Below are 19,056 nucleotides of genomic sequence, written 5' to 3'. Positions count from 1 at the left end.
AGACTGGTAGACTTACTCAGTTTGCGTCTGAACGCCTGGTCAAGTGAGGCTCGTCAAGGCTGGCTGATAGCGCTAGCATCAGAGGCTGTGCTAGCTCGGACCTCCGGGTTCGCTGCTAAACGCTTTGTGTTGAGGTGACATTTCGGGCTTGAGGTTCTCCGATGGTATGAAAATTCCTTACTGCTCCTATCAAAAGTTCCATCTGGTTTTTTTAAATGTAAATGATCCATTCATGTGGCCAAAGGTCATCACAGGTTGCAATTAATCAGCATTCATTTTTGGAATTCATTATTATTTCTGTGATTAATTAATCCAAATTAACACTTATTTTGATAACTTATTTCATAAAAGTGTGGATGTAGCTTTGGTCTGTCTGCTGTCAGGTGCTGGACAGGTAGTGCGCAGGTAAAAGATTTATCAGAACTTATGTGCTGAAAACAATTTCCTTCTGTGGCTAGAAATCTCGTGGATGAGATTTTGTGGGAATGAAAGCCAAAATAATGATGTTAAACAAGTAAATAGACTCAATAGAGCCAAGGGAAGCTGCAGAGTTCAGTGATAATATTCGGTGGGTTTGTCACCATGAGTGACCTCAATTCACATTACACTTAAGTTATTTAATACTATAAATTTGTTGATTAGTGCAGCTTTAATCATTCGTAAGCACAGAGGTGGCGGATCAAAAGCAACTTTTATAAGTCAAGGGGCTGTATTAGAAAGCGATTTGGATCTGAAGCTCGACTAAATTAATAAAAATGTTGACCTTCTTTAGTTGCCAGGTGCAAACATTAAAGAGAAGGCCAATTAAATGAGGTGAAAGTTATAGATACATTCGGTTCTCAGATATAGGTTGAATATAAAAGTGTCCTTATTAAATATTGATAAAATATTATAAATTTAATAAAAATTTAGGCAGCAATACTTTTCCTGCAAAATCCATGTGCTTTATTTAAGCAAACTGTTTGACCCTGTTGAGTTATTTCAAAGCAGGAATGGGAAGAGTTTCGCAGTCTTCTTCACAAAGCCCCTTTATGAGACTAAATTTATATCAGCTGTGCAGCCTGGACCTATTTAAGGTGCACAGAATTATGGCTGATAATTTTTGGCAGATTTTTCAGCCATATTGGCGGTTGAGCTGTACCGAGGACATTGAGGTCACCCCCCTAATTCCCCTAATATTTGGGGGAATTTAGAGGCTGTAATGACAAAAGGAGTTTACACTCTGTAATTAGACACATACTGTCAAGGCCGTAGGTTTTGTTTCAACATTGGAGGGGCGGTGTATTAAACGGGGGACTGGGTGTCCTCTGCCAGAACATTTTTAGTTTCCTGCATTCTGGTGAATTTTAAGGCACCAATTTATGGTATAAATGTCTTTAATTTTGTCAATATAAGAGCCCTCGTCAACTTTGTAGTTTCTGGGGGGAGGGACAAATGAACCTGTTCTTAGCCAGGGCCCTTTAGCTGACAGAGAGGCGGAGCAGAGACTCCCTTCTACATATAATGTATAACACTGAATTGCACATTAAACTATGTCTATGATAACATAGGGCATCCCAAAGTGCCATGGTGGATGGTATTTTTTGAGTCTCTTGTTAGAAAAGTTACAAAACAATCCATTGCAGCTCACAAGCATGTCCGTACACTGAAATAATGCTACAGCTAACTGGCCAGTATGTTTCAATAGAATGTAACTGTTAGCTTATTAGTTAGCCTAGCTGTTATCACAGTGATTTAGCATTAGCTCGCTAGCTAATTGCACAATGATTCATGGGTAACAGTTTGCCTATTATCAGTGTTGTGTACTTAACTTAAATGATTCTGTTTGGGTTTTTTGGGCCAATTTATCTTTGCAAATATGTTGGATTTATGTTAATGTGCATTTCCATACATATTCTTATTTCACAAAGAAAATAAATTAAATTAAAACTTAAATGAAATGACCAAATTCTGAGGACCTCCTTGGTGTCACAGACCACTAAGTGGGACGTGTCCCCTGTCCCCCCCTGAATTCTACACCTGTGCATACAGAACATGTTGGGGTTTTTGGGATTCTAATACTTTACAGACTAAATGTCTCCAAAATGAAAATATATTTTAAAAAAGATTTACAATTTTTAACCAAAACTAAATGCCTCAAAAGTGTATGAAACATTTAGACCATCATAAAGTTTACAGAAAATAAAAATGAACACTTGAAATTAAATATGATATTCTCTGTTTTTCAGAAAAGATATTAAGCAGCAACTCATGGATGGGGATGTTCTGGGGGACCTGACCTCAGTTAAATCCTGGCTGCAGCCCTGATTGAGAGTGTCCTCCTTTCAGTCAGTGATGGACAGTGAGGCCACTCAGTATGCTGCACCCCCATCCACCCCCAAACTTCCATCTTCTTCAAACTTATTCTTGCTTTTCTCCTCCTTCCTCTAAAAAAAACTGCCCGCTTCCTGTGGAGTGGCTGGTTTTGTGTGGCCCCAGCACTGTCCCGTTTTTATCACTTCTCTGACGGGTTACCCCGGTCCCCCTCGCACCTGCGCCGCTCCCAGGTCCCTACAGGAATGCGCTGGGGCTTGTAATCGCCTTTGTGGGGGCCATTGAGTTGTACGGCTGACTGAAACTTCCCAACCTCACAGCGCGCTGGCCGCTGAATGGGGCTCAGCGTGGGGCGGCTCTCCAAACTGCGGCCGCTGCCAAATTCCTACAGTGGCGCTCCACAATCACTCCCACACAGGCCCCGATATACCGCCAGGCAGGAGGGACGGGGACGGGGACGAGGAGGGGGGAGGGTGTGTGTGTGTGTGTGTGTGTGTGTGTGTTGGGCAGAGAGATGGAAAAGTCTACATTTAACTCCAAACAAAACGGCCACTTTTTCTGCCTTATATCTCTGGATAAACATGGCACCAACATTTCTTGGGTTTTTTATTTCGATTATAGTTGTTAAAGTGAAATTCAGGGCAACAATAAACCTTATTTTTATTTTTTCATTTCAATATCTCACCTCTTGTCAAAAAGTTCCAGTGCAGATGTTATTCCAACAACGGAGAAATCTGAAAAATAAAAAAATACAAAAATAAAAAAGGGCGTTTGAATGCTGCACAAAAGTTTTGAAAATAAAGCAATTTCTCATAACTTTCAGGACATTTGTGCTGCTGCTGTTTCGGTGCATTAGGTCTGTGTGCCGGCATATAGCGTGGTAGCTGTGGGTAGATAGAGCAGCACTGCAGGATTAAGAGGCAGCAAGATTGTTAAACATGTCAACGTGTAATTGCACGATAAGGCCCTTCCGAGGAATTCATTGGCCCAGTTGCTTTCTCTATTCCGCGCTAATCTCGCCCGGCACATTCGCTCTGTGCAATCTGTCTCCATAATCTTCTGTGACAGAGCGGGCGACGAGAGCAGCCTGCTTGGTAATTTTTTTAGGAAAGGGGGGGAGACGTGGAGAAAATATGCAGAGGCGTGATAAAGTGACGCTAATTATCCCCATTTAGGACAGGGAGTGCAAGGGATCGGGGCTTTACGAGCAACCGAGTGTGCGCTGGAGCTGATGGCCTCCTAGCACGGAATATATCGGTGGCTACAAGATAAGAGTATCGCACGGTGGAGAGATTTATTGGCCGGTCAGCTAAACACACACGCACATGCGCGCGCGCGTGCACACACACACACACACACACACACACACACACACACACACACACACACACACACACACTGCTGCCACAGCTTTTATACATTGCACCCTACACTTACCCCTCTTCCACCTCAAGGTGTAATTTATTCGGGTTAAATTTGCCAGAACGCTCCTCTTTTAGCCTGGCGATGCGCCGTGACGCGCTCCGCCTCTCCGGGCTTTCACTGTTAATCCGCATCTCTTCACATCAACAGATAAGATAGAAACAGATGCAAAACACACGAGGAGGAGGCCATCCCCATGCCATACGCTGCGTGCGCGCTGTGACGCGGAGAGATGTCTCCATAGATGTTTCTTTTGGGGGGTTTTGGAATTTTTTTTTTTTAAACTAATTTCCAGACATTGTTTCTGTGGTTTCTTTTCAGTAGATTAATGCGCAGCCAGACGTTACACGCTCCACTATGAGGCCTAACAGGTTTAATTGACATACCATGCAAGTCTTCATCAGTGTGAAATAGGCCCTTTAACTATGTATTTGAGATTAATTGATTTTTTAAAATGCCTAAGTAGGCATAAATTTCCCTCATTTGCATGTGTATGGCTATTAGCCCGTATCTCCATATGAGGCCTACAGGCGATAAAAAAAATGTACATGTCAAAAGCAGCTGCGGCCTGTCAAAAAATGACGTCATGTTCAGACTAATTTTAAATTATTTTAAGAGGATTAATATTCTGAATGGCATGGTTATCTTGTTCTGTCTGGTGCGCACTTAAGGTTTTTTTTTTTGTGTGTGTGTACAAAGGTACCAAAACTGAAATCAAACATCTGCAGCTGTGAAATTCTGATGAGTCATCAGTCACCTCTGTCACCAGTGTGGTGGGTCAGTGGGAAGTTCAAGTCCAGTCTGTGCAACAGTTAGGCTGCATGGTTTGAGGGTTTGGGTGGTGCACGGTAATGAGTGTGCGCATGTGGAAGAGAAATCTTGAATTATTTCATGCTCTGATTTGAGTTTTATATCTGGACGTTGTAGCATTAAAATGTGTTTCTTAATTATCAAAGTTTCTTGTAGTGGTGAAATCAAACATGGATATATTGCTCCAATCCTCGTTTGTGCCTCCTCTTAACTTCCCTGTGTCACTCTCACCACCTCACAGCTAAACTAAAAGATGATGCAATAATAATAAACCTCGAATAAAATGACAGTTATTAAAGATATTTCGTAAAATAATAAAATATCATCTTTAAACAGTTTTCATTTGATTTGCAAGATAACCAAACTACAACTAAAGAGATTTAGATTTTGTGATTTTGAGGACTACGTATTATTCTCTGAGGTCTCCTATATTGTTGATCACCACGCTACTAATGATTTAATTATCATATTTTGGTTAATGTATTTTTCTTTAATGTATAAACAATTAAATAGCAAAATTCGGATTAAGGGGATTATTAAAAAATATGACAATATAAACCACTTCAGATGGAAGATCACTGAAAATCGAGTCTTTAATGTTTCTAATAAAATCTTTTCATCACTGAAGTATTCATTTTATTGTATATTACTGTATGAATTTACCTTTTCCACCTGATTATTAATATTAATATTAATTATTGAATAATAATTTATTTTATCTTAATTATTTACTGCACACAATTATATTCAGATACGCTTTTACAAAGGCCTGATAAAGACTCATTTTTAGAAAATTCAATATCATAATAAATAAGTTTTATGGCCTCCTCAGAGACTGATACATTTTTGTTGCAGAGCATTTTATTATTTAAAATATGATGTGATACCATCAATAAATAAAAGGCTGATACACTTTTGCAATACGTTATAAAAAAAATAAATCTATTACTGATTAATAAAATGTATAAGATGAAAAACTGATTTTAAAAAATGCTGCTGAAAATTGTAACAAATGAAGTCACAGCACATAAAGCAATTATGAATGTTGTTTAAAGCATAATTTAAGTAAAACCTCTTATTCCCGTTAATATCACTAACAGGTGGTTTGTCATACGAGGCCTTCACGTGCTTTATATAATCTGATTTCTTTGGAAAATGTAATTTAATGTGTAAATTATTTTGATATGAAATGAGAACCATCAAGTTGGCCTTCCTTAAATATTCATAGATTGAGCACAGGTTGGCCTGCACGCCACTGAAATTAAAAAAGAAGCATTTTTATAATTTCTAAATAAATTTCTCATCACCCTCATTAAAGTTTAGCCCATGAAACATCATCATCCCACCAAAATGGTTTCCTCGGAGGCCTGCAGACTGTAGCTTTTACGCACAATTACGCACAAACAATCAGGGCTATTTGAAAGCTCGTGGGATCCGTGGTGTCAAAATTTAAACAGGTGGCTATTTTTCCTCGAGAGGAGACTTGATGATATTCTAAAACGTAGAAACACTGTGAGAACACTGTGGAAAATAATCAATCTAAGACCCGTTGTCTTAAGAATCAAAGCAACATCTGGTGAAATTTATTCAATTCTTCGTCATTGCAATGTCAGGGCTTTTCACTGGCAGAAAAGCACTTAAATTACAACAGCAGTTGCCCGTCATCCTTTGAAATATTAAAATTATTCACAATTTACAATAATTAGAGTGTTACAATAAAAAGAGATGATCTCCAAGAATTAAGACACAGGCTTCTGCAAATGAACACAAATGTATAAGAATGTGATTTTCCCATATCTTTTAAAGCACTTTCTTAAGATTATGACACGTTATCTCATTTTCAATAACTTACAAGAACCCCCCAAATTATGAGACAATTGAACCAAATACCCCCAAATGTGAACCTGGCGTAACCCTCAACTAAGACTGTGAAGTAATGGACAAAAAGATGATAGCACAATAACCAATATTTCAGCATCATATTCGTTATATAATTCCACTGGTGGCTATTCAAAAAAAGCCGTGATGAATTTGCTATTTACCCTTCATTTACAATATCATAAACATTCTGTACAAAATGCAGGTAGTTCTCGGGACCGGGGTTATTTAGAAAAGAGGTAAATATTTGGTTATGTGTTCGTTTGCAGTTTTCAATTATTCTGTGAGTTCTAAATGTGTGTTAGAGGGACCGTCCCGTTCACTCCAGCCGTGGCGCTCTGGTAATGCTGCGGCAAGGCATGGAGTCTACTTTGCATTGACGGGTCCCCCGGCTCTCCGGTCGGTAAATACATGCTTATCATCTCTCTCAAGTCTCCGGGGCAAGGACCCCGTGAGTGTGTGCTGCTGACGGGAGGGCTTACACTCGGCTCCGACTTCACCAGCGACCCTAACGTCCCCATGGCAGCTGAGGAGGAGACGCCGGAGCCCTGGTGCTGTGTGTAGGTGATCCCGCCATAGCCGGATGGAGAAGCGTTCATGTAGCTCTGAGAGTTCGAGATGGGGCTGTACTGCAGGGCTGTCATGTCGTAGCGGTGCATGGGCTGCGGGTTGTGTGAGTGATGGTGGTGTGAGTGGTGGTGGTGGTGCGCTCCGCTCCCCGGGTGCTGGCTGTAGGCTAGCTGAGCCTCCTGCATCATCGCCGCGGCCGCCGCGGCTGCAGCCACCTGCCCAGAGTACGCACCGTTCGCCCAGCCGTTCATGTGCGCGTAGCCGGAGCTGGCGGAGCCTCCGTGACCCCCGGGGCTCTCTAACCTCTGCCCGACCCCGGATGAACTCATTCCGACCCCTAAACCAACTCCACCGCCCCCACTGGGCCCAGAAAGCAGTCCACCGGCAAGGGAATATTTGTCCTTTTTCAGCAGCGTCTTGGTCTTCCGTCTTGGCCGGTACTTGTAATCCGGATGCTCCTTCATGTGCATGGCTCGCAACCGTTTCGCCTCATCGATGAAAGGGCGCTTCTCAGCCTCGGACATCACCTTCCACTCGGCGCCCAGCCGTTTGCTGATCTCAGAGTTGTGCATTTTGGGGTTCTCCTGTGCCATCTTTCTCCGCTGCCCACGGGACCACACCATGAAAGCGTTCATCGGTCTCTTCACGCGCTCCTGATTCGCTTTGGACGCGCTGTTCGGCCCCGTTTGCCCCGTGGTCGTGTTCGTTTGGGGACCCGGGGAATGAAGGTCAGTTTCCATCATCATGCTATACATTCACCTGGTTTTAAACTTCGCCACCAACAGAGAAAAAGTCTACTTCAAGAGAGGCGCACACAAGATCGGGTGCGCACAGGATGACAGGGTTACAAAATTAATATGCTAAAACCCCAAATGATTCAAATGTGAGATGAAAATTAATCCGAAAAGGGATATAAAATGTTCTCCAACCAGTATTTCACGCTGTCTTCGCCTGGGTTGGTTCACATCCACTGTGATAGAATGCGCATTTGAGCCACTTTCCCTGTCGGAGTTGAGAAGTTGGTTAAAGCGGCGGCCATATGATGCGCACTGACAGCGGTTAAATGAGCCACAAGCGGCCAATGAGGCTCTAGCAGCGGAATGATTTGCATGGCGTTTGGTCAGGTGACTAGAGGACCATAGAGGAAGAACACACCGGAGGAGGAGGAGGAGTAGGAGGAGGCAGAAAGGAGGGTCAATCCCACAAATAGCACAAGGCATTTGAAATTTCCAAACACGCTCTCAGAGACTTCAGCTAAACAAAAATAACTAAGATTTGTTAGCAGTGATGTGGAGGGGTGCAGTCTGAGACTACCATGAGTCAAACATATTTTTTTAAAGAATGGGTATGGTTGCAGAATTTTTAAAATCACTTTATTACAATACAACTTCAATATCAAGCAGCTTTTAAACTCACAGCTTTCAATAAAGGTGTGCGTAAAAATATGTTTTACCCTACACTTTCTCGCTATATTTGTGCCTAAAATCAGAACATTTTCTCTCATCTTCAACATGTTATTCTCAAATTCACCGCGCGCCCCACAAGCCTGGGCCCAACTGTATTTTTATGGACTGGAATTCCAGTCTGCAATTCAATATCAGGCGACTTGATGCTCAACCAGCGCCTCAAAATCCATTTTTCAGACCACCTCTCTTTCTCTCCCTCCAGGTATGTAATTAAGGTATGTAGTAATAGTAGGTGTCAGAGGGAGAAATTACGCGCACTCAATGCAGAGGATGATGTGAAAGAGATTTGGTAAAAAACTGTTAAACTGTTGGTCTAAGAGGAGAAACCCCTGAGGATGGATAGCCATATAATGACGTGAAATTGCCGGGGCAAAGCGTCGTTATCGCCGTCTGCTGGCGATGGTGAATGAGTCCTGCCTGCGCCTGTGTGAGATGAAAAGAAAGGCCACACGTAATGTTCTGCTGCTGTCATATATTCAGCGGACTTTGGATACATTTTGAAGTTATTTAACATCCCGTTGCAACCCGTGAGAGGGAACCCGTCTATGTGTCTTCGAGTCCGCGCATATATAATCCAGATTTCACAGCTGACCTCCCATGAAAAGCCCAATCAACCCCTAATTGAAAGGGAAAACGAAATACCACTTCCCGCGGCGAGACTAACGATTTAATCATTCTATCGTTTCTTTGCTGTTTTTATTTTAATTGGAGCTTAGCTTGACGTGGCTCTCTGTTTAGGGGCCTGAGGGAGCGGGATCACTCGGACAGATCCATGCGTCTCTGGTAATAGGGTTAACGGGGTATCACAATGGTCAATAAACGGTTGCAGTGGTCCGGGCCATGTGGCTTAAGGCCCGAGGAAGATGACAATATAATGATGACATCCGGAGAGATACAGGGCAGTGGGTGCCAGGGATGCACCCGGATAAAATTAACAAAAAATAAAGACAAACCACACAGCCTGAGTTCTTATATTAAAGGAATGCAAAATAACAGCCCCAATATTAACGTGTTAGATGAAATTCACAAAAATGTGTATGTATTTAATATTTTATTGACCAATACAAATTGGATTTTTTGCATGTTACTTCAGAATTTAACAAACTACATTGTCAGACACTTCGTTTAAAAAAATCTTATTAAAGGTCTAAATTAATACAATAAATATGCATCCATAATTGTTCCAATCCAGCCATCAGATGATTTTAAAAGACCTGTTGTCACAGTGTAGATTTAAAGATCGATGCAGGATATTTATTAAATTATTGTTAATATTTGTTCTCGTCACTGTGGAGTGGATTTAGGATTGTAGAGGATTAGCCTCTACAGTGACACAGGGACCCCGGTGGCCCCTGTTTACTCTCTCTGTCATCCCCCATCAGTCACTCCTCTTTTAACAAACCACCTCGCTCCTTTGTGCGCGGCCTCTGCAACAGGATGTGCGCACTGCGACTGATAGTGCACGACTGGGGGGGCAAGGGTCAAAGCAGTTATCCAGCGCGCACCCCCACAACCACATAAATGGATAAATAAAAAGGGGGAAGGACTGCGAATAAATACAAGTCACAAAGTACGCACTTGTGCCGTTTTAATCTCAGCAAACTCTTAATTCGCAAAGTCACCTTTCCGCGCAAAAACAGCCCCAAAACCCGAATGTATGAATGAATGTATCTGGGTTATCCCCTGTAATCTGTGATCTTTTCACCTAAACCACAATAACAATGCCCACGTGTGTGTGAGTGCTAGCGCGCGTGGAATAGGGGAAAAGAGTTGTGATCACCTGCTAGTGACCTGGACCCAAACCGGGGATACGCGTGGGTAGTAAAGCAACTGTTTTGGAGCCTCAATCTTACACACCCTAAAATCCAAAAGATGTGACGATCAGCCCCCGACCACTTCCCCCCCCCCGCCTCCTGAAAAGTAAAAACACCGACAGACTCATGTAACCTTAATACTGACAGTCACCGAGCCGCGTAAAACGAAACACAATTCCATATTTTACAGCATGTAACAGATCTTTGTCGCTAATCCAGCCAGACACATGATCACCACTCACTCCGGAGCCGATAATGCCACCTCTGAAAATCAAACTGAATCGGTTAGAGAGCAACTGGTAGCACTATGAGCTGCACAACAGTGCGCTCTGTGCAGCCAAGCCCTGGTGCGTCTCACTTGTCCCAAAATAAAACGACAGCCTGCAGCGAGATACACACATTATCTGCATTGAATTGAGCACAGCAGAGCGCAGACGTTCCGAAATAAAGGTTGCCAATAAAGACTCAGAATCACTGATTTCAAGTTCGCTTTACCTCTCTGCTTTTTCTGCATTAATTCTACTACACAAAAAAAAAAGGATTTTACGCACAGCATTTAAGGTTAACTCACAGCATCTACAGGTTAAATACTCATATAAAATGTCTGATCCCGCGTACGGAATTGTCATATGCAAACTTACGCATGTTTCCCTCGTTCCCTCTGCTCCAGACCAAGTGGGCAGATTTCTCCCTCCATACTCCTAAAGCCGTCCTAAACCCTCCAAAGCCTCATGTAAGACCGCTACTCCCACTACAATCTGGCCGCTCGAGTGCCAAGGCCATCCATGCCCGGTGCCCAAACCCACCACTCAACACACACTGAGGGGCAGAGACAAGAAGAAATGACATTTATTATACACTCTAAAAAAGACAATTCCAAGTTATTGTTTCTCTCTGCGAAAGGGGCTTGCTTCTAACATAATGAAGCGCCTTTTGTGTGGCACAGAACAATACAAAACAAGTATTCTAATAAATAGCCACTTTTTTTTTTTTTTTTTTTTGGCTCTCCAGGATGAATGGGCTGGAGCGGCGGGGTTCTGAAAGGCAGCTGTGCCGCATTCGGGGAGGAGGGGCGAGGAGTTGGGGAGGAGCCCCGCACCCCCTTTGCCTCCTCCTGGATACTGACTCCCATTACTGATCCAGGAACAGAAAAGGATGCAAGGAGGGAGGTGGGGGGAGAGAGGTATTGACTTTGGAGGCTGTTTTTACTCGGGACATGCACTGTGTCCAACAATGTGATCCTGAGATCCTCAGCTTCATACTGTGAAGTCCACGGCATCCAATTAGATTTAGTTTATATGAACCTGCACAGCTTGCAAGCATGTGGCTCTGACAGCTTCTCACACACACACACACACACACACACACACTTAGGCACACATGTAACACTGAATAAGACACAGCCGAGCTCATTAAAGGTTTCTTATTTACACACAGGTTCCCCGATTTGTAGACAGAGCTCTGTCAGCATCTGTTTCAGACACACACACACACACACTCACACACACTGTTCAATCTACTCCTCTCCACTGGAAACTCAGTGATGATTACCTCACAGATTAATTTCTTCCCAGTCTAACCCTCACATGTACTGTTTGTTTTGCAAACACAGGAGCTGACTGAACCAGCGGCTCCTTTACTGTTAATGAATCTGCTGCTGCTGCTGCTGCTGTTGATCACACCCTCCCTGCCTGTTGCAGCCCTCCTGGCTTCAGGGCTGCCAGTGCTGACAGACTCCCTGACTTGTGGCTGATGTAGCTGGCAGGTGTCGTTACTGCCTCGCACACCCATTTGCTCACTGGATAGAGCCAAGGTGAAAATTTGTGGGTCCTATAAAAGTGATTTCCAGGCCTTCTATCATTTGGGAACGAGCGGTGGAGACAAATCAGAGTCTCGGAGATGCTCTAAGTGATCATTCATTGTAGTATAATGACTTCACGAGCCAAACTGGACACATTTCATAACGCAAAGGGATGTCACCACCTTCTCAAATCATAATTACTCCCTGAGTAATGCACTATTTCTTGACTTGGGCTCAATAAGCCAACAACACTCACTTTCCACCCAGGAAAAAGACCACCTCCCTGCACATATTAAAACAACTGCTACACCATCATTTGTACCCATTCACCCGAGATCACTTTGCAAGATTTACTGCATTGGGTAAATACCGCACACAAACCACACAAGCAGGAGATTGACACAAAGTGGTAAAGCTAAGTAAAAGGCAATGTTGGCGGGAAAACAAACAGAAAGACAGCGAGAGTGTAAGAGTGTGAGAATGTGAGATGAGGTCAGGTTCAGGCCTAAAAGCATTGAGGGAAGAGTGAGCCAATCGGCTAAAAGCAGAGGTCTTAGCTCAGTTCATATGGTCTCTCTCCAACACATGAATCTTCATAATGTCACTCAAAAACCTAAAGACTGACAAGGCTGCCAACGCGATAAAAAGTCCAAGTATTGGTATTTATTTATTTGTATCTTAATAGCTTTTAAACTTCTCCTAAACAAATATTAAAAATCTCTGCAGAGAAAATGAAACACTGAAAAATATGGAGGTGCACACTTGAATAAGAAAGTGTAAAATCTGATGTTTTTTTAACACCTATTTACAACATTTAAATGAAATAAAAGAAAATTTAAATGTGCACCAAAGGGGGAAACTGACTTGAGCATCTGCATCCTGGTGATTTTTTTTCTGCGTCAATTCTTGGTGCAAACAAATGCACATGTTCTACATCTACACCTGTGTGTATACCGTAAAAAATTCAATTAATAGCCCAGGCTATTATTTGCTTAAATGACTGAAATCAACAGGCTTATATTTGGGACAGGCCTTTAATTCATTTCACACAAAACTGTTGCTCAGCAAAAATCAGAAAATATGATCAAATTGTTTATTTAAACCAGTATGAATATTACTTGTACAAGAATTAGGTTTCAGATAATATATCAAATATGAATCAATAATTTGATCTAGCTCCATCAGACAGCACGAGAGAGATAGAGTGTTATGGCACCCGGCATACCGACACAACACCACTTTATCCTGTTAAAACAATACTCACAACTTAGATTAATTTTATGAAAAACCCTTTAGATCCTTCTGATCTGAGGACCCTTACGGACTAAAGGAATATAAATAACTTACAGGGTAATCAAGAAGCGGGCACACAATTTGAGGTAGCCACAACCTGGTTTTATACATCCAAAGAACTTCTATAAAACTGAACTGCTTGGCAATCAGAGCAGGTGTTAATTTGTCTAAATGTGTAGCCACACGAGGCTAGTAAAAGGGAGTGGAAGTTTAACTGGGACTTGGCTTTTTAATTGAAGTTTCAGGGTAAGACAATTAAGGTAACAGGACACACACAGAATGTCAAATACAAATGTTAAAACATAAAATAAATGAGATCCAGTGTTGAGGATATTTAGAGTTTGTAAAATGGCTGAAACCAGGTTGTAGTATTTCCTACCATCTTTTAGTAAATAGCATAAAGCATCTTGTCCTTACTGCGTTTTAGAGCAGGATGGTAACCCCAAACTGACAAATTGAATGTGCGATTTTTTGACAGAGAGAGCATAACATGCCATTCAAATCTGGGGCAGCCTTGTCTACAAGCAATTTGTTCTTTTGTTGCTCCATGTGCTCTATTTTCATCTTCTTCTCTTGGTAGAATTGTAAGAGAAGAGCATATAAGGGCTTGATGGAGTGGTGAGTCAGAGACAGGATGACACGAACAAGTGAGAAAGAGAGTAAGAGGAGAAAAAAAAGAGAGGAGACAGAGAGAGAAGAGAGAGAGAGAGAGAGAGAGAGACCAGGGAGGCCAATGTCAATCCCACGGCAAACAGCAGTGGATAATCATGGGCTTTAGGAAAACACTGTGTCCATAATGCTATTACCCAGGATTACCTACTCCAGCAGAGAAGGCGAGACTCTCTTCACAATGTGCCCCAGACCTTTCAGATAATCATCTTATCACAGATGACAAACCCAGAAGAAACATCCCATTATTCAAGAAGAGGGGAAAAATCTACAGCATATTTGGATGAAGACATATTGTAAGCCTAAATTATTCGAGTGGAAAAATATCAGATTTTGAAATTAGCACGCCAGCCGCTTCCCCACTCTCCCTCTCTCCGTCTCTTTCATTCTCTCACTGTCTCTTTCTCCCAGGGCGCTTTCTCCTTTTCCCGCAGAGCAATTACAGACAAGATTTTATGCATTGTTCAGCTTATCAATTAGCCATAACACCTTCCCCTCTGATTGGTCTGTAATGAACGTAATGGTTTTAACAGTCAAGAGTTGCAACTCTTAGAGGTGCTGTGCTAATGGTGTCGCCACGGCGATGGAGTCACAGTAACAGCTCTGCGGAAAAGCAGGAAGGAGGAGGGAGGAGAGGGGAGGGAGAGAGGGGGGAGGTAAGTCAGCTCTCCCTAACACATCTCTAATTAGAGCTCACAGTCAGTCATTACTGATGTAATAGGGTGTAACACTAATGGCTATCAGGCAAGCCCCACAAACAACAGAGGGGGGTTCTTGTAAGGTGAGAGGAGCAGAAAATTTATGGAGGGAGGAAGAAAAAAAAAATCAGGAGATTATGGTGAGGAGGTGAAATGGAAAGTTGGGGGTGAGGATGGAGGGGGGGGGGGGGTCAAGGAGTGAGGGGAGTGATTAGGGGAAAGTGCGCCTGCAGCAGAGAAGGTTTTTAAGTACAGTAGTCAGACAAGGTCAGGGCCCATTAATGGAAAATCTTTCTTTGATGGTGGCAAAATCCGTCATGTTAGACACCGTCCAGATATAGAGATTGACAAGACAAAAAAAAAAAAAAAAAAACACGGATGAGAATTAAGGCGGTATGAGCAGCCAGGTGGCTCAGAAGAGAGCCGGAGTGACTGTGAGGGAGGAAGGCAGTGAGACAGACGTTAGTTAACCACTTTGGCCCTTATGATGCACTCTGCAGCCCATTCAGCCAGTGATGCATGTTTTTACACTTTTCGGCACTAAATTGCAGTGGCTGTAGCAAAACAGGGTGACAGAGGTAAAGATAAGGAGGGTGAAAATGACAGGAGGCCAGTGCTGGGAGAAATGAAAGGTGAGAGCCTTTCAAAGACAGCCACAAAGTCTGGGTAGTTCTTATAAAGTTAGACTTGTAACTTTTAACTTGAAACTATAACTATGTAGTTCAATGATTCTCAACCAGTGGCCCATGAACCCCAAGGGATCCTTGAGAGACTTTCAGGGAGTCCCTAGAAAAATGAGGAAAAGTTCATTTTCACCATTTAATTCACTAAAGTAGTGAGACCAATGTGAGTAATACCAAAATTAGCACGTTATTTAAACATGGGAAAACCTCTTAAAATAGGCGATAGTCTGCTGACCCATTGCCAAAAACACTAGAGCCATGTGTGGATGAGAATGTCTTTGTTGTTTTTTTCTGGTGTATCACGTTCGACGTCATGAATGGGCTGGAAAACAGGTTATTAAACAGTAGAAAGCAGCATGGAGGCCAGTTAAAGTGTTACTGTGGTTACTTATTTTTTAATATCTGTTACTTACTCAGTCTCTCTGTAAAGGTTGGTGTTAACTAAATTATGAATGTTGTTCGAGCACTGCTTAAGCAGAGACAGATTGTATTTAGTGGTGGCCTTTGCATCTCACCTGCGAAGGGGTCCACCCAGGTGTCGCATTTTTTAATCACTATCAATCAGAGCCAACTGAAGCTGGATAAATACCCGTGACTGCTGCAGAGTAGAGTTCTCAATGGGCCAGAAAAATGACAACCCAATCTGAACCAACCCTGAAGCCCAAACCAGCCCGTCCGAGATCATCGCATAAAATACTGAGCCCGAACCTAACGCCACCAAAAAGAAGTCAGCTTCTAACCCCCAGGACACACCAGCTGAGTGACAGCACAAGCCATGAGCGTCTCAAGTGAAAAATGGACCCGCTCGATTGATCACAGACTCTCCACACTGTATATCCCCGCCAGAGAAGCTCCCTGCTCCAGCCGGGAGGAAGAACAGTGAGTCTGGCATGGAGCCTGGGTGCTCCCTCTCCTTCACTCCTTGCCTGCAGAACAAGTCCAGGCTACAGCAAAATAATTGGGAGATGATATCAATCAACCAATATATAATATCTGTAATAATTGCTGGATTTACATAATTTTTCTCCACAGCCCGAGCCCTACCAAACCAAGCCAATCAGTGCACATTTTCAGCCCAAACTCGGTCCAACCTGTCGGGCTTTTCAGGACCTGTTGATTGGAGTGATTGGAGTGAATGCAGATTGTAACCTTTCCCATTAAATACAAAAGGCAGATATTAGTAGGTGTTTGTGGGTTGTTTGTCCAGTAGAAAAGGAGCTTAAGAATCATAAGAGTGATTAGTCTAATGATAAGTTTCACTTCCTCCTCAGTTATCTCAAATGTAGGTGACAACAAAAGCATTCTGGTATATATCTATCATATCTTACACCCAAGATCTTCTCAGATGGAGGTCGCTGAAACTAAATCATGACCTAATGTGTAAGTGTGTATCAATTAAAGGGTCCTTGAAACGAAAAAGGTTGAGAACTACTGATCTAGCTAACACAGTAACAACCTGACAGTAACAATCTGACAACCCACATCCACCCACATCCTGACAACAACGTCAGGTCGTCAAGGTGGATGTGGTGTAGGAGAAAGGGACACTGATGTTTTACTTCCTGTTTGGGAAGGGGCCAATGGTGTAAACATCATTGTTAACTGGTATGTTGATTTTTACCCCAATAAGACCCCTTCCCAAACTGTGCATGACTTGACGACTGATTAGCTATTTGAGAAAACAATCTCACTTCAAGGTCCATTTAGTAGCTGTCCTGGAGCTTTTGAGCTTATCACATGACCTTGTCCGGCAGATTGAATTTCTTTTTAAATATGAACACCTACACTTCATGAAAAACTCAGAGCACTTTCAGGATGTCTCACCCACATTGTTTTTTACGATCAGAGTAAAGCACTACCTGAATTACTGAAGTTGTCATTTACAACTGTAATCAACATAAAACATTCACGGTTTATTCTCTTAAGGTCATGATCAAAGCAGAGTTTTTGTCTCAATTTCAACCATCTTCTAAAAAGATGCACAGAGAAGGAAAAAGTCTGAGGAGGTCAAAACTCCACTTCAAACTCCACACTTGAAGTATAAAACATAACTTAATTGTAAGACCAAAGCATTTCGGCTTGTGGCCTTCATCAGGGTCAATACAAGGAACATTCACACATGATGAGTATGAAAGAAAAATACTTTTAAGAGTTTAAAGAATATAACATTAATATATTCATACACATGCATATCTACAGAAGAGGATTAGGGCCAGGCATAAGGAAAAAAAATAAAGGCTGAAATGTTGAATATTACAAAAATATATGGTATTTTAAGACTAAAGTCGAAATAAAAAATAAAGTTAACTCCTCTGGTCCATCGAACTATGACATGTGATAGAACACACCATCACTGTACTGCACACAGGTGTAACGGTCAATACTCTTGCATTCGTACATTCAGTTTGCACGAATGTGGTAACCTCCTCCAAGTTCGTGTAATTTCTCTTTCTGAAAAGATGCAAAAATTTAGCACAATCTCTTCAAAGTCCTAATACTTATAACCACACTGTGTTTATGCGCTAAAACAGAAAGAATTTTCTTGTTACTCAAACTGGTTCTAAAGTACGTGCTAATGCTATTAGTTCGAATCATTTTCAACATTTTGACTTTATTCTGGAAATGGTATTTCAACCTAATTCTTGACAATATCCTCTAAATGAAGAAGAAAAAAAAACAGCTGTTTCCCTGATTTATTTTTTCTTATGCCTGGCACTATACTGAAAGTTTAACTTTTTTCTTTTAACACACAAAAAAATAAATAAATAAAATAAAACTTCCTCCTAATTTTTTGGCACATGGGAGAAGTTTCCAAGAAAGCCCTTTCTGACAGGAACCTATTCATATTAACCCAAACCACAACTTATTTCCTAACCTTAACCAAGAGATCCCTTTCTGGTAGAAAGCCCTTGAAAAAAATTTCTCCCAATTCTCATTTTTTCCCCCTTGTGGCACTAATAGTCTTCCATAGAGTGTCAGCCATTTTGACTCACTGAAGTCATGATCAAAAGAAGCAACACTTCATTAACAGTAGTACTACTAGTCAAATGTTCAAGGTCTGATAAACCCCTAACTCTAATTTACAGGTTAGTCCAGTTTCTCTCGCTGAATGTGAGTGAACCAGATGCAAAGCAGTGTGCCTAAAGAAAAACACGAGCAAAAACTATTTTGGGGGTTACAAAAAAGCCCATTTAACTTGACAACTAATGTAAAAAGTCTGCTTGTTCAAAAAGGCTTTTCTAAGAGGTGGCATCAACATCTCCTGAAAATCCCTGCAGCCAAAAATGCTACATTCACGAGCAGGTGGTGCCTCTATCTGGAATCAGCTGGACAGAACAAACTTGTCTATGTGCTTTCAGATGCAAAATGATATCTGGACACTGGTATACTTGTTTGTGCAGACAGTTACTTCTTCTTCTCCTTACAATCGATTCTTTCAATAGGTTTATTGCTTGCTTTTAATATGTGTAATACCTTGTGGGAAAATTACGTACTCTTATCAATACATCAACATAATGTAAAAGCATTACAAAACACTAAGTTACTGCTTGTCTATCTCTTAATTTGTTCTAGTTAAAAATTCTCCTGCAGGTTACCACACATGATCCCAGCAGTTTGGTTGGTGAGGCTTGGTTTACT

At 41.8% G+C, this 19,056-nt stretch overlaps 1 protein-coding gene across 5 annotated transcripts in view; it reads right to left on the bottom strand.

The window, feature by feature from the left end:
- sox1a (SRY-box transcription factor 1a) overlaps positions 1–19,056 on the bottom strand; it is a 111,827-nt gene that overhangs the window by 9,683 nt on the left and 83,088 nt on the right. For 3 of the 5 annotated variants that reach the window (XR_007450781.1, XR_007450783.1, XR_007450784.1), the window contains one exon: positions 2,999–3,047. The exons of 1 other annotated variant lie outside the window; for it this stretch is intronic. Coding sequence is in view for 1 of the 4 variants with exons in the window: in XM_049594562.1 (XP_049450519.1) it covers positions 3,027–3,047; positions 6,906–7,748 (864 nt within the window). In the remaining 3 variants the exon portion in view is untranslated. Of the gene's footprint in view, positions 1–2,998; positions 3,048–6,905; positions 8,029–19,056 lie in introns of those variants that run through there. One more of the 5 variants, XM_049594562.1, reaches the window with a different exon arrangement.

Source organism: Epinephelus fuscoguttatus, linkage group LG13, assembly GCF_011397635.1.
Source record: "Epinephelus fuscoguttatus linkage group LG13, E.fuscoguttatus.final_Chr_v1".
Lineage (NCBI taxonomy): Eukaryota > Metazoa > Chordata > Actinopteri > Perciformes > Serranidae > Epinephelus > Epinephelus fuscoguttatus.
Note: the sequence above shows the minus strand (reverse complement) of the source record. Positions and strands in the feature narration are given on the sequence as shown.